The sequence below is a fragment of the Siniperca chuatsi genome, linkage group LG3 (genome assembly GCF_020085105.1).
Source record: "Siniperca chuatsi isolate FFG_IHB_CAS linkage group LG3, ASM2008510v1, whole genome shotgun sequence".
Taxonomy (NCBI): Eukaryota; Metazoa; Chordata; class Actinopteri; order Centrarchiformes; family Sinipercidae; genus Siniperca; species Siniperca chuatsi.
In genome coordinates, this window is record NC_058044.1 from 11,603,267 (window position 1) to 11,619,527 (window position 16,261).

The 16,261-nt window shown below is 40.6% G+C and overlaps 1 protein-coding gene across 12 annotated transcripts in view; it reads left to right on the forward strand.

Annotated features, from left to right (window-relative positions):
* Window positions 1–16,261, forward strand: part of gab1 (GRB2-associated binding protein 1) — a 57,036-nt gene that overhangs the window by 29,960 nt on the left and 10,815 nt on the right. For 9 of the 12 annotated variants that reach the window (XR_006376872.1, XR_006376866.1, XM_044186528.1 and 6 more), the window contains 6 exons: window positions 6,439–6,567; window positions 7,399–7,564; window positions 11,935–12,160; window positions 12,339–12,431; window positions 12,916–13,601; window positions 15,495–15,589. Coding sequence is in view for 10 of the 12 variants with exons in the window: in XM_044186528.1 (XP_044042463.1) it covers window positions 6,439–6,567; window positions 7,399–7,564; window positions 11,935–12,160; window positions 12,339–12,431; window positions 12,916–13,601; window positions 15,495–15,589 (1,395 nt within the window). In the remaining 2 variants the exon portion in view is untranslated. Of the gene's footprint in view, window positions 1–1,982; window positions 2,168–6,438; window positions 6,568–7,398; window positions 7,565–11,934; window positions 12,161–12,338; window positions 12,432–12,915; window positions 13,602–15,494; window positions 15,590–16,261 lie in introns of those variants that run through there. The other 3 variants (XM_044186538.1, XM_044186565.1, XM_044186571.1) reach the window with 2 other exon arrangements.

Sequence of the window (16,261 nt, forward strand, 5' to 3'; positions counted from 1 at the left end):
CCTTTTTAACTGCCCTACAATTGTCTTTGGTCCATTGCATTTAATGTGCAAAGTGGGCACATGTTGTGCCTGCATTAACACCGGCTGGCATACATGAAACAGTTGAAACAAATGACAACACCAGTGTCAAAGACACAGCACACCTGTCCATGTCCTGAAGAGACAGTCTTGTGTAATGTCCCAACTGCTGCTGCTGCAGAAATATAGAAACCTTACATGCCTGGCTCAGGATCATTTACCATTAGAGATATGGAGGAATGAGTTTAAGTATGCAGTTTAACAGCCTATGATGACAGTACATTTGCATTAGCAATTAGTGCACTTAAAGGCTTTTAGGCTGCATTAAGCTATCTAAACCATGAAGCACAATTAGCCTTTTAAGTGCAGTAAAACTGGAGTTGGTGCAGCTTAAGTGGTGCTGGCAGGATGGCTCACCAGAAACTAGTTTCACACATTTAGACTAATAAATTAGATCAAACTCTTGTAATAGGAGACTGATTTGGCCACACACTTTTGTTTTTAGCATCTGCAGGCTAAAACATAGAGCTCATTTCCATTTCAACTGCATTTGGGAGTCTTGCCATGTCTTTAAACAACACACAGTGGTGCCAAATTGTCTCATTTGTTTTTCTACTTCTTCTAGTATGGATTTTGGCATTGCATGGTACCAGGCAGGACTTTTCAAAGGTCTGATATGGGATTGCTATGGCTCATTTCGTTCTTTATAACTGGCAACAAGAATAAGACCCTGAAATGTTGCAAAAGCTAAGGAGCTGTAATAGATGGGATTTGTCTAAGAATGGTCAAATGACTTTGGGGATAATGTCTCTATTGATGTCAGTCAGTGTCTAAAATGAATAGTTCAACACTTATTCTCACTCATATTCACTTTACTTGTCTTGCTGAGAGTTAAGTTAGAGTTGTAAGAGATTGATACCACAACAATCTGCAACAAATGGCAGTTTTACGAGGGGTTATGTGCAGGACTATTTCTTGGCCAGCTGCTGGCTGAGAGTGATATCAACTTCTCATCAAACTTTCATCAAGAAAATGTATAAGCACTTTTCCCAAAATGTCGAACTATTCCTTTTAAGAGACATTTTGAAGGTGCTTATTTCTGGTCCTTGTGGTGTTGTGGAATAAGTGATGGGACAGCTTATTGTCTGAGCCTTCTGGATTCTTATCAAAGTGTCATTCTGGCCAACTTTAAAACAGAAATTAAGATGGATAATGTGAGATGTCCACACAGTGTGTAGTGGTTCATTACTAGTGGGTGACTGGCAGTAAGCAAGCATGAGTAGAATTTGGGGCCAAGTACCAGAAGCTTTAGAGTGAAAACATGTCTAACAAAACCACTGTCCCCCAGAGCTTTTGTATTGGATTGCATTAGATTTCACTGTGGTTCATAATGTTGTGTCCAACTCCTGTAGATGCAGAGGTTAGTGCTGGATAATGCAGCTAAACTCTCTTCTGTATCTCCTCCCATTATTTTCTCTCTGAAAAAACATTAGAGGTCTCTCTTTGTGTATTTTCTCCCTTGTTACGCACTTTACCTATCTCTCTCCCCCACCTTTGACTTTGTCATACTCCAGTGATGTTGGGTCAGGAGGCCTCTGACGGCAGCGTGACTCCACTTAGTTGGCATCTCCTCCCAACCCTCCCACACTCGCTTCCCCTGTCATCGTCTTAGTAAGACCCTCAATGCCCTCTCTGTCTGGACCCCATAGGCTATAGGACCTGGGTGGGCGAATAGAGGGTGTCTTCTGTGTCTCGCCCTATCAGAAGACACTAGGATGCTCTGAGAAAAGGGGGAGGGGGGGATAGAGAGGGGCTGGCAGGGACAGCTGCCATGCTAGGGGAGCCCTCCCCATCCCAGTCCAGTATCGTCCCATGCTGTCCCATTCCCAACCTTGGGGCAGTGAACACTAGACTCGTACAAGCTGAAGTGGGCTCTGTGATTGTTGAGTGAGCTGAATGGTTCAGAATCTGTTGGTGTATTTAGGAAGACTAGAATGGCTGTATATGTACCCTGCAGTCATTAAGTACTGCAATCTGGCTCGGACCAGTTGGTATTTAGCTATTAATTCAACACTGGCTACAATGGAATATACAAAACAAAAAGCAGGACTAGATGCCTCATCATGGTCTTCATGAGGCTTAACAGGAGGTATGTAAAGGTGGACAACTTCTCAGTATTTGGCAAAGGTCATCTGGTCACACTGTTCCAGTGTGTGTTTGTGGCATTTGGTTCAAAGTACTCTGTTGTGGTTTGGCTTCTGCTATGTTGATTTCAGTGTGTTTCCACACACTTCAAGCAATATGTAGAATTGTTACATGATTATATTATATGTCAAATTATTCTGTTGGCATAAGTTTTTGTTTGTAGTAAAATAAGACAGTTCTGGTGGAAATTGGTGCAGTCGATGTGTCTGTCTTTCAGCCTAGTCATTCTCAGTCTTCTAAGGCCATGTAAACAAGTGACCTACTAGTTTACTTAATCTACTCAAGAGATGACTGATAACTTGTAGCAGTGAATCCTTGTATCCAACATAAGTAAATCCGAAGTCCATCTACAAGTGAAACAAATACTAAAATAAATGTCTATGTAAGTCAGTTTCCTGACTGTAGATTTTTAAATTCAGACACATTCGCACATTAGGAAAAAAAACTGTGTTGTGCCTGTTCTCCCACTGTTCTGTCAGTCCAAATGTTCTTACAAAAAAGACAAAGCACATTTCAGGCTGTAGTGCATATCACTAATAATACACTTTAAATTTGCCTGCATTGGTTCAAAAATATGGTGGGAGGTAGAGGAGGAATCTGATTACTGACCAGCTGCACATACATTTGGATTTTACAGTAACCGGGTTATTGCAATGCATGTAATTTAAATGTGTTCTCTGACTTCCTGCCTAAACCTAATTATTCCCACTTAACTGATGTCTTGTGTGCATATAAACATAGTAAATATCTGTATGCATGTCAGTAAAACATATCACTTGCATCAGGTCAGAGTGACTCTCTTTGTGTATGTAGCTGTGTTGGTCTGGCCATCAGGGAAGTAAAGAATTGTGTTATGCTGTTTCTTACTCTGGGTAGTATTTATTTTTATGCATGTGTCTGGTGCTGAATGGATGGTTCAAATCAGTGGTTTAAAATGGTGCAAGTGTGTATTATTGTGCATGAGGAAAGCTGTGTGAAAGTCCCCAGATGGAGGAGAGATGCTCGAGCTACCACACAACTTGTCATCCTAGAACTACTACTGTCTGTAACCATGTTAATGTGGCAGTGCAGCAACAGTGGATGCAGATTCTCTTCATGGCTGCTCTTCTTTGGCCTTGTTCAAACTGCCAGCCCAAATCCTTTTTTTTTTTTTGGCATATCCAGATTGTATCCAGAGTGATTTTAGAAAGTCTGGACAGCAAAAAACCACAAAATGTGGTTGGATCAATTGGATAAATTGGATCCAAGCCAGCCCTGCGACGAGTTGGCCACTGTCCAGGGTGTACCCTGCCTAAGGCCCAAAGTCACTGGGATAGGCTCCAGTCACCCGCGACCCCTAACGGGACCAAGCGGTAGAAAATGGATGGATGGATGGATGGATCCAAGCCACATTTGTAGGTGGTTCGGAATGTGATTCCAATCGGATTTCTACAGATGCGTCTCAGTTCGGACTCTCTGGCTGCTGAAATCAGATTTCAAAGTTTCTTTTGCGTCACTCACAGCTTGACACGATGATGTCAAATCAAAGAGTGACGGAATCGCAAACCACTGCTTTTAACTGTGATTGACCCTTAACATCCTATCACCTGGGCATTTAAAATTAGTTTTTGATCTTAAAACATTTTTTGTGAATTTCAATACTTGAAATATTTTAGAATAAGTAAAAATAATTTTGAGATGAATACATTGTACTGAGTACTGTCTGTCCCAGGAGTGAACATCTGTTGATTATTCCTCTAATCTGTTATTTCTTTGATGTAGACCTACTAATTTTGGCCCATTACATCTTTTGTATTAGTATTTTTTGGGGACATTTTCTATATTTATTTTAACTTTTTTGTTTGCTATATTTAGCTTTTCTTTGTAGTACTTTCTATAACTGCTTCCTTTTTGGATAATTTATGTGATTTATTTATGTGAGTAATTAATTTTTTGGGATGCACTTTGTTTTTCATACAATATTCTTTCTGTTGTAGTTTTTTTTTATTGTGCAGAAACTGGGAGGTGTCTGATTTGTGTCTTCAGTTTGAGTTTTTGATCCAACACCTGTAAACATTTTGGGGCGTTCTCCACCCTGTTTCTTTTTATCTCTTTACTGTAACTGACCTGTTGTTTTCTCATAATTAGGGAACTCATAGTAAGGAACTCCTACTCCATGACTGTTAAACAGTTTTGTTAAACAGGTCTCACTTGTCTCTGTCTTGAGCATGTACAACTTACCCAGTTGTCAACACTCTCACACTGGGCAGGCCTAGCCTCACTGTAACCTAAGCTCTTGGTCCTTCTGTTCCCTACAGGGTAACTTGACCCAAGATTGCTTTGTCATGTGCCAGAGAGAGAGGTTCCCTCTCCACACCCACCGTCTTTGTTCGACCAACACAACACAGACACATCAGGGTTGTTTTTGCACATTCACTTTAGCTTTCATGGTTAAATTTGGTATTTAAGTGGGCCTACCTCAAAGGATGTAGGTTTAATAGGTTTAAGCCTCATTTGGACAATGTGGGTGTGTTAGTGATTATACAATGCTGTTTTTTTGAACTACAGTGTGTGAAACATGTGCTGCATGTGTGAGTGCAATATGTCAGTGTGGGATAAGAATAGTTTTCTTTTTGTATGTAGCTGTGTGTGTGTGTGTGTGTGTGTGTGTGTGTGTGTGTGTGTGTGTGTGTTATTTAATGTTTTAGTGTTTGTGATTCCTGTATGTCCGTGTGCCTGCAGTTTAAAATCCAGGGGCTTTGCAGGTCTGCTTGTTTCTTCATTCTGTTTGTGGAGGGAAAGGTCTGATGCTCTTCATGCTGCCTCAGTCCGGGGCTTGGCCCACTAACAAAGGACACCCTGTAGATGGAAAAACAGCTCAAGGATGAAAAGACCCAAGGCCACAACATTGTTAATACGGTCAAAATCTTACCCCAAAACAACAACAACAAAGCCTTAGTTTGCATTCCTCATACTCTCTTGGTACGCTTCCTGATCTGTCTGATCTCAGTGGTGGTTGTTTGTCTACCGGGTCTTGTCTATCATTTCAAACAGCACTGGGAAAGTTTCTGGTATTCAATTGGTCATCAGACTCAGACTTTTTAGTACTACACTATTTGGTTGGTGAAACTTGTGCAAAGTGTCCATACATACTTGCCCTAGCTTAAGCAATAAAAGTGGATCTTTTTTTGAGATAAATCCCTTACCTTATGATAAAATCCAGCGATTGCTCAGAAAAGCCTAGCTAGTATTTTGTGGTGGCCTAATTGCCATGACTCAGCAAAATCAAGAGTTCATGACCTCCTTGAGTCTGCATTTAAATGAATCACTGCTGGATATGTTCTCTAAATAAAACTACAAACACCATGAGGTCGAAAACACAATCTAGAAACAGGACAGTGTCATTGTAGTGCCAAAATTATTCTGCTTCTGGCTTCGTATTTATTTAGAAGGTCAGAAGAGGCTTTTCACTCGGACTGATGTTTATCTTTTAAACAACAACATCATACCGCTATGCATGATATGTTAACAAGTTCTGAAGCCGTATGGTTTGTTTTTTCTGTCAGTAAAATTGCTCCGTATTTTGAATTACAGTGGCACAGGAGGATACAGTGGCGCAGGGGGACGTTTCTTCAACAAGGCCTCAATAGTCTATTACTGATATATTAAATTATCCCAAATAAGAAGGGATGGAAGTGGTCTATTATTGTCTCTCATTAATGTACTTGATAGGTTAGGATAGCTGTACTTTAGGATAAGAATTGTATGATTAAACTGTTGTTTATTTGTGTACACCAAGTGAAGTCATAAATCTCACCTGCTTATGTCTCTTTTTTTTCTCTGCCTGAATTTAAACTCTTCTGTCTGCTTTGTGGTGCATTTTTTCTCACAAACAGAAAATCCAATTTGAAAGAAAAGACCTAATTGCCTGTTTCTCTTTATAGATTTGGTTATTCACCCCAGTCAGGGTGCTAGACCAAACTATGTGGCTTTTGTTCTGGTTATCCCAGACACATATTTCTGGTTGCGGGCCTCTTCCCTCTGGGTCTGGAGTATTCTTCAGTGAGGGCAGTGCAGCTGGTGGAGAATGCACACATAGACATAAGCTATGCTAGGACACAATGGATAAACTGGAAAAATAAAGCATTTGGCCAGCCTGTGGCCAGTTGGGAATGGAGCAGTCATTGTGAGAACACACATATAACCTTTGGCCTCATTTCTGTGCTCACCCTGCAGGCATGGAAGAAGCGATGGTTTGTTCTTCGCAGTGGCCGTCTGACAGGCGACCCAGACGTGTTGGAGTACTACAAGAATGACCATGCCAAGAAGCCCATCCGCGTGATTGATCTCAACTTGTGTGAGCAGGTTGGTTGCTCATTACTACCAGCCTGCATAAGAGCCCAGTTCCATGTTTCTGCATATATATGATTAATTCTTGAATAAATCCAATTTTAACAAATCACAGTTTATGCTCCTCATGTAATCATGTTTTTACATTTGGGGTATTTACAGTGATAAATGATTTTAGACACAGATTTAAGTCACTCTTTTCCTCAAAAGCTAATAAGTCAAACTTTTAAAAACCTGACAGGTTGTGCTGCTGATATTTTGAAAATCATCAACCTCGACTTTTATTTATTTTTGTGGAAAACTGTGGCTTAAATGTGTAACTTGAATGTAGTCATCCATGCAAAAGAGCACAAACTGGTGCTAACGTTTAACATGCTTGGAGGTTTTTTAGGTGCTACTTACTAGGGCTGCAACTAACGATTATTTCCATTTTAATTAATTGCTTGGTGAATAAAATGTCAGAAAATAGTGAAAATGGCTGTTAAAATGTTCTAAAGTCTTCAAATAGTTTTTTTTTTTTTCAGACCAACAGTCGAAAATGCAAAGATATTCAGTGCACTATCATATAATGCAAAGAAATTGAGTAAATTCTTACAATTGAGAAGCTGGAACTAGGGAATTTTTTGCACTTTTGGTTGAAAAATTACCTAAATGATGAATCGCTTATCAAAATAGTTGATGATTAATTTTCTGACAATCATCTAATCGATCAGTCAACTAATTATTTAAGCTCTCCTACTTATCTATTCATGTAACTTTCTCTTTGACTGGCTGTAAATATTAAAGTCATCAATTTTTTCTTGACTGATGCCATATGAAAGTAAGACTTGTTTGTTGACCCTTCAGGTGGATGCTGGGCTGACGTTCAACAAGAAGGACTTGGAGCACAGCTTCATATTCGACATCAAGACCATTGACCGTGTCTTCTACCTGGTGGCTGACACCGAAGAGGAGATGAATAAGTGGGTTCGCTGCATCTGCGACATCTGTGGTTTTAACCCCACCGATGATGGTAAGGATTGGCATTTCATAGTTAGATACGCATCACTGCTGCCGCCTATCACTATTTCTTCAACCTGTTAAGGCACAGTTGAGACCATAGGGATTGAAGTTTTACTTCCCCGGGATGGATTTCACACGAAGTGAAAGGTTTTCACTCACATACATTGCATTTTACATTTTGTGCCATTTGGAGATATCAGGGAATCTGCTTTGAATTGCTTTATGTGCTTAAAGAATATTTCTTTATAGAACAAACCTGAATTAAGGTCACTAGTAGTGGTAGTAATGTATTGTTAAAACATGTAACATCAGCTGTTCATGAAAGACTGCAGTTCACAATCACAACAAAGGCATTAAGGTATGCACACTTGTACAGAGGGAGGTGAGATCCTCAGAGAAATCTGTCCACTGATATCGCCACTTGATATGCTGTTACAAGTTAAAATATTTTACATTTAGCCACTATGGTAGTTACCAGCACTGTGTAGAAATTCAAACTTAATTCAGACTATAAAAAAAGTAATATTACTCACCAGACTTGTGCATGAGAAGACCAGTCCTACTGTATTCAAATACACAAACAGTCTTCATTAAACTCCTTCTATAATGTATTTACATAAATAGAGGAAAAGCTGAATTCCTGTGTAGCAGGTTTAAATCAGTGTGTAATTCATCACCAGCAGTGAGCTAATAGATTGCCTTAATTGAACAATGCAATATTAGCTCATAAGCTAATTACTGTACATTTGATTGGTCTGTCTTTTGATGCCACTGTTGTGCCTCTCAAATATCTTCCTCTTTCTCTCTGAGGGAGTTGGGTGAACCAGCTGAATGTGCTAGACTCTATTCAGCATAGTTCTCAGCCAAGGTCTAATGATCCATGTGTTGATCCATGTGTTGTGTTGAGGCTCACGTTACCCTTGTTCCCTGTACTGGATAATCAAAGCATTGTGTGCCTGTCGGTCTCGCTGCCCCTCTTTCGTTCATTCCCTCTTATCTAGTTCTCATTCTCTCTCGTTTGCATACTCTTGTTTCCCTCTCTGTATCACTGTCTTTGAGCCTAATTCCAAACTTCGCTATTTGCATATCATTTATAGTTTCTCCCCCTCCTCAACTAAATGTGTCAGCATTTAAGTGTGATGATAATTGGCATAGAAGTTGCACTAATTCACTGTCTGACATATCACGCCACTATGATTCTTTTAGGAAAAGAATGTACTTCTCGAACTGAGTCACTGATTATGCTGCTCCAAGGTCATCCTCTCCACAGTATTGTGACTTTGCCTCCACCTCATAGCTAGTGTTGTAGGGCAACCCTGATAACAACATTCATGGCACCTCTTCAACAGAATCATTGGAACTGGCTGTTAAAACCCTGATGTGCTAACAAACAGTAAGCCCATTCAAGGAGAAACTGGGTCTAAAGACAAATATCCCTGCAGATAGCCTTCCTTACAGTTCTTATTACAAAAGAATGCCCCTGGCTCCCAACTTCCACTCCTCTGTCGTGTGTGGCCACGCTAGAGTGCTTCATGGCTGGGCAGATATTAGAGGAGGGGAACATTATGAGCGCTGGGGAACGAAGGCTCTGAGAGACAGTGTAGGAGGTACAGATGAGTATGAGCACAGGGGATTTCCTTTTTTCCTGTATGAATCAGCACTTAAAGCTTCAACAAACAAATGGGGGAAAGGGAACAAGATAGCAGAGGAGGAGAGAAGAGCAAATGATGCACTGTAATGAGAGAAATGTACTTTTAAAGTAAGAGAAAGAGGGGACCTTGTGTGAGACAATACCATGTCAGTTATAGAAGAGAGTGGGAGGAGAGCTGTGAAAAAGGAGAAAAAAGTAGAAAGAATGGAATGAAAACATAGATATATTTCACCAGGCATACGCATCAGCCATCTTGGCTCTTAGTGCAGTACAAAAATCAGCTCGTACAAAAATCAGCTCGAGCAGAAGGGTTTCAAAAGGACTCTGATATTTGAAAACTCAGTGTGACAAAGCAGAGACCTTCAGGAAATGCTGTCTGAGAAGGAGTGTGTAGGTTTCTGAAGGCAAACACTGTATCCAGACTCTCTACAAACAAATTATGCTTTTAAGTGGGTTTCATTTGTGTAAGTGTTGGACATGAAAAGGAGGAAAATACTAATTCATGATGGTGAATGACTGCAGTGTGCTTCAACATGATATTAGCTGTCGGTGCCAGTGTTATTTAGGGAATCTTGTCAGAATCAGAATCACTTTATTGATCCCCGAGGGGAAACGCTTTCGTTACAGCTGCTCACTATCATATCAATGCACACAGGAATAGGAGTACTAATAGAATAGAAATAATAATATAATAAGTCCGCAACAAGACAATTATTTCTAGTAAGAAATAAGAGCTGTGAAAATCAAAATACAATACACAATAATACAGCTAAGATAAATTAAATATAAAAGTGGATATAAAGTATAAAAGCTAAAATAAGTGTAAAGTACAAAGTGGATTTACAGGTTAAGTATAGTATGGTATAATACAATGTAATAATATAAGTAATAAGTAATAGTGCAGTAATGTGTACTGTCCAGTTAAGTGTAGCAGATTAACTGGTTTATTAGACGGTGGATATTGCACAGCAGTAATATAAGTATTAATAAATATCAATACACAGGGAATATTAAACTGAAAACAGAGAATATTGCACAGCAGTATTAAACAGAGAATATTGCACAATATTTCAAGTACTGCAGCGATGTTAATGATTCAATGTCAAGTTTAGTGACTTAAGGTCATATAGACTGACACTTAGAGGGAGGAGTTAAAGAGTTTGATGGCCACAGGCAGCAATGACTTCCTGTGGCGCTCTGTGGTGCATTTTGGGGGGATGAGTCTTTCGCTGAAGGTACTCCTTTGTTTGACCAGCACGTCATGGAGTGGGTGGGAGACACTGTCCGAGATGGTATGTAGTTTGGCCAGCATCCTCCTCTCTGACACCACCGACAGAGAGTCCAGCTCCACCCCCACAATGTCACTGGCCTTACGGATCAGTTTGTTGAGCCTGTTAGCGTCCGCTACCCTCAGCCTGCTGCCCCAGCATGCAACGGCATACAGGATAGCACTGGCCACCACAGACTCATAAAACATCCAATTGTCATACATATGTCCTTCCCCTCAAGCTGGATAGTGTACTATATTTGAAAAGGTTTAATTTCCCCCAGGAAATCCACCAAAGAAAGAAGTGAGGTTATTGTGGCTCATTGGATCTGGTAAGAGGGGGCACCCAGTGTTTTAGCTGCAGGCTACCAGCTTTCATTTGGGCTTGAGTTTAATGAACAGCGTACGGTGAGCTATGTCCTTGAGTTGTTGTTTCATCAGAGTGAGCCTTCACACATCGGCTCAAGTTCGGACATTATAGAGATGTAAAGTTGATGTAGTGTCAGTCAAAATTATGCTTGTTAGACTGTTACATTGGAATTGGGTTGCTAGGAAACAGCCAGGTCCAAGTTTACTCAGACAGACTCGACATTGGCAAACATAGCTTACTGTTTGCGTAATATCATCAGTCACCCACATCACCTGCACTGTCTCAATGGGCTTTACAATGGGAGAAGTTCCTGACTTCCTTGGATGACTGGGGGTTCAGCAGGAGCCATAGGTTAACAAAAAGTTGAAAAATACAACAATGTGGTTATAATCCAACAGTACATGAATAATAAGAGCAAGACAAAAGTAGTAAATCCAGTATAAGTCCAAAAAAGAAATAGGTTCAGTAAAATGAGTCCAGTATGTCCACTGGATTTAATGAAATACATCTAGAGGAATAAGTCCAGCGTAAGTGAATAATGGAACTGATGCTTTCCCCAGCTAGTGAATATCTACCTTCAAACTAACATCAACCTGATGCTTTACATAAAGTGACTCTCTGGCTGGCGATGATCTAATGTGTGCTTTGTGCTGCCCTGATTAATTACCCCAAAGCCACTGTACAATGTTTAAGCCTGATCAGTCATTCACTGACATCTGTTGAGCCGAGTGTGAAAGATCTTGATGGCATCTGATCTTTTGTGATTAATTTAGTCACTAGATTACAGTCTAAACAATAACCTTAACTCATGCATAATATGGCCTTTGTTGTGCAAAATGGCATCTCTGCATTTCCCCCCTGAAGTTTAAGGCTTTATTCCATAAAAGTGTATTAATTTCTTCTGTTGTTAGTGGAGGTGATCATCAATTCAGTGGCAGTGGCCCACCTCTTCTATAGTTTGCTGTGGAAAATCCTGAATCGTATTTGAGCTTTTAGTGCTTTGAGGTACACATTGTTTGATATACGAAAGGAGATAACACATAAACAGTCTTGAGAGGCGTTAACGCCAGCCTTCTCGTTTCTCTCCTCCAGAGGCAGCAAAAGCTGCTCACCAGTCAGCCATCAGGGGCCTGGTGGTGGACACCCCCCCACACCCAGCACTGGGTAATATTGTTGGTCCAGCAGCAGTGCTGTCCAGTGTGCCTCCTCCATATCAGCCGGTCAGTGTGCGACACCTGGACTCTCAGTCCAGTTCAGATGAGCCCCAGGATTACCTGTGGCTGGTCAACTGTGAGAGCAAAAAGCCTGAACCCAACAGGTGAGTTTGTTTGTGTCAACGTATGCTTATATTGTATGTATGAGTCCATATTCACTGTGCTGGCGCGTTATACTGTGACATAAGCTTCTCTGTGTACATTTTTACAGCCCATTTATTCTTTTTGTACATTTCATCTGTACTGCCACTCTCGTCCTTGTCTCTGCTGTGTGGTGTGTAGCTCAGTGCATCTTCACTCTCCATTGGAGGGAGACCAGGAGTATTTGCTCCTGGAGGAGTGTGAGAGCAAGACTCTTCCTCCCCAGGCTAGTCTGTGAGTGGCCAGCCATCCAGCTGGAACTGCCTGCTTGTGTGGAGTGCTACACATGTAAAAAAGACAGCTCAGCAGAGACACACAAACACTCATACTGTAGATTTACATGGCTTCTATAAATTATTTTTGCTGGATTTGAATTTGAGTGATTGAATCTTTAGCAACTAGCCCTCCTTGTAGATCAGAACAGACTTGAGTTGTACTTTACCTAACACTATATTGATTTTGTCATTGCCTGCATGTTTAGGATTTACCCAACATCTATTGAGTACCTCAGTCCTTCACTTGACCCAAAAAGAGATGTTAATATGGCAAGAGGTGCCAAAGACTAGTGATAAGAGATGTCTGAATATAACTTTAGGTTACTAACTATAGCTTGCAGACAATGCTGTGAAGACTTAACATGACTGAGTGGATTTCTTAGCTTCCCCAAATCAATTGTGGATATTTAATTCTCTGGTGTATATGTGTATTGTCTTCCTAGAGCCCACGCTGAGTGTTCCAAGTCTACCTCTTCAGAGACAGACCTGAATGACAACCTCCCCTCTCACCGCACGCCCACATCGTCGACATCCTCAGCTAAACACACTTCACACAACGGCTTCTTCCCACAGCACCCCGCCCCTGCCTCCGCCTCTTCCATCTACGACTCGCCTCCATCACGTGGTGCCTCGCTCTCAACTGACGGCGGCTTTTACCACCTCCCTCGCAGCTACTCCCAGGACACTGTGCTGCTCCCAAAGTCAGCCTCCTCCCCTTTGGCCCATCCGGACAGCGGGGATGGCTCTGAGCTCTATGTTTTCAACACACCGTCGCGGAAGCCATCAATGGAGACACAGATGCGCAACCTTTCCATCAGTTATGATATTCCACCTACACCTGGCGCAAACTGTACATACCAGGTTCCCCGCACTTTGTCGTCGTCAACAGGGGTAGGAGGCTCAGAGGGTGGGGGAGATGTAGTACCCCCTCCCAGACCACCCAAGCCTTCGCTCAGTTCCACCTCAGGACCCCCACCACCCCCTGCTGACCGTTCACCTACGGACACCTATTGTGTGCCTCGCTCAGCATCAGAGACGGACGGGAACTATTGTGTGCCTACTAGTGCTGGGAATAAGGCTTTACGCAGCAACACTATTGGCACTGTGGACTGTTCACGCCTCCGCAAAGGTTTGTGTCGGGGAGAGTTTTTTTCTTGTTCTTTTTTTGTCGTTGGAGTAGAGATTTCCAATGCATTGGAAACTGCTATGGAATTAGAAAGTATGCTTTATGATCTTGAAATATTTAAATCTAAATATGATGTTTAATAGGACACATACATTCACAAAGCCCCTTTCCTCTACACCATTTTGACCTTTATGTGCAGTGATATATTTTATTAACTAGACTCGTTATAAACGGCCTTATAAGGCTTTTGCTCAGCTTTTATGTGAGCATTCAGTACCCTTTTCACTTTTGATGGCTGATTAGAGACATCACTGGAGCTCTTGGCATGTTTTATTCCAGCTGCAATCCCTATTTTCACCTTTACTCTTCTGTTCACAATCCATTGAGATTGTCAAAAGCTTATCAGACCTGAACACAGAGCAGACAGTCTTCTGCAGATGTCTTTAGGGTCTTGACGATTAATGGTCTTGACAATGCAGGAACTTGACAATAGTTTGTGCAGTAATTCTAATCATATATATCGGTTATAATACAGCAGAGCCTTCTTTGTTGTACATATACTGTACTATACCGTCTCTAACCTTGAGAGCACTGTTGCTGTCTTCTAAATCTGACACAACACAAGAGACATACATGTGATATTCAAAATATTGTATTCTCTATTAAAGTAGGTACAAGTCCATATAACATAACAGCAATTTCTGTGCACCATCATCACTTCGACTATGACAAATCAGAGCCTGAAAAGATCTTCTGAATAGACAAGAGATGCCTTTTATAGTAACAGTTGAGTAAAATTAGAAAATAAAGTAGATCTAATAATAAAATGCTACCTTTATAGCACCGCTCTTAAATCGATGCGCAACATCCTTTTGTAGAAAGGCTGAAAATAGATAGAAAACAACTTTCTGACTTTCTTCTCTTCTGAGAAGAGAGAAACTTATGGAGTAAGGATGTACTCAACATAATATATTCTTCCACCTTCTCCTCCCTCTTGTGGTGACACATGTCATTACAGAAGTATTAGTGGCAAGATAATTGTTTACCAAAACCCAAGAAAGTCTCAAGTCTTTGGTGAAACTCAGTAGTCAGTCTTACCTGTGTGAAACACTTGTAAAAGCTGTCAAACTAGCAGTAATTGCACAAATAGTGAATATCCCAGGTTCATCAGATGATGCGTTGTTGAGACTGTTGTGATTATTTCTCCCAACATGAGATTGGGTTGAAGGATTTATTTCTGCTCTGCATCTTGATGAGTTTAACAGGCCAGGGTGTCCAGAGGTGTTAGGGGAACCAAAATGAAAATACGCTGTAAAGAACCATTGAATAGTAGTAACAACTCAGCTTAGGTGAATCATTTGTACTGTAAAAAGCAGAGGATTTCATCTGACCCATTTAAAACTGTATTTTTGTTTCTTCAGGGGAAGTTACAGTATTTCAAAAAAATTACATTTCTCATTGTAATTAATTCCCGTCATGTTCTTCCCCCACTTAGTCTTCCTCAGCTGACAAACTCATTTGCCTTACAAGCTTTTCCTAGCACTGCTGTGGTTCTTGTGGCCGTAAGTGAAATGCATTAGCGACTGCATCAGTGCCTAATCAGAATGCAAAAAACAATAACAATGTGCTACACAGTAGAGCCCTTACATATAGCTGCTGAGCTTTATCGCACTGAATAAAACAATCTGTATAGATTCTATTGTGTGTATGGTTGGGATTATGCTATAGCATAAATGGCCTTGAAATTCAGTATATAGCTTTGATATGGAAAGTGTTGTAGGCCAGCATTATGTACAGTGTTTTTTATTTACTGATAAAATTATTGAGTGTTAAATATCTAAACCATATATTGCAACTATGCGCATATTTTTTATAATTTTATTTTTTTCTTTGCAGATTTTGGATCCCAGGACTGCTATGACATTCCTAGATCATTCCCTTCTGAAAAAAGCTGCTCATTTGACTTCAATGAAAGCTTCAACAGCTACTTTGTAAGTGTTGTTCCAATGTTTACTGGTTTATAAACTCTCAAGCAGTGGCTGACTGCTTAAAAAGGGAAGTTTTTGTGTTATGACTGTTGGTGTTTTGACAATATTCATTGTTTGCAGCGTTAATAGAGACAACATTTTCAAATGCACACAAATTGGCTGAGAAAATGCAGTTTTTCTGCTTACAATGAAGTTCAGACTTTTCTCTGCTGCTCCTACAATGCCCAGTACTCATTGCAAATGCTGCATTCCTATCTCTGCGCCATGACGTAGGGTAGCATTATGGAGTAGAGAAAAAGAAGGGTGGCAGGGAAAGCCATCTACATACTGTATAGTATGGTATTCTGTTTTTCTTTATTGCTAACCAATAGGATACTGCACTGCTACATGCTACAAACAAGCCTGCTACATGCAGTGTTTCTGGGCCATTTCTAAATTTTCTTCCCCCCCCTGGAATCATACAAGAAAAGGGCGTACTCACAAAGAAAAACACTACTTTTAGCATTAATGCACAAGCACAATATTGCATGTACATTAAATATACAGTCAAAACAATGGCTACAGTCTCTTGTGATAGTCAGACGAAACAATTAAATTATTAATTGGCTACTGTTAGTCCCCAGGCTACTGCAGCAGTGTTAGCACAGGAGATGACATCAGTTCATGTTATTGTGG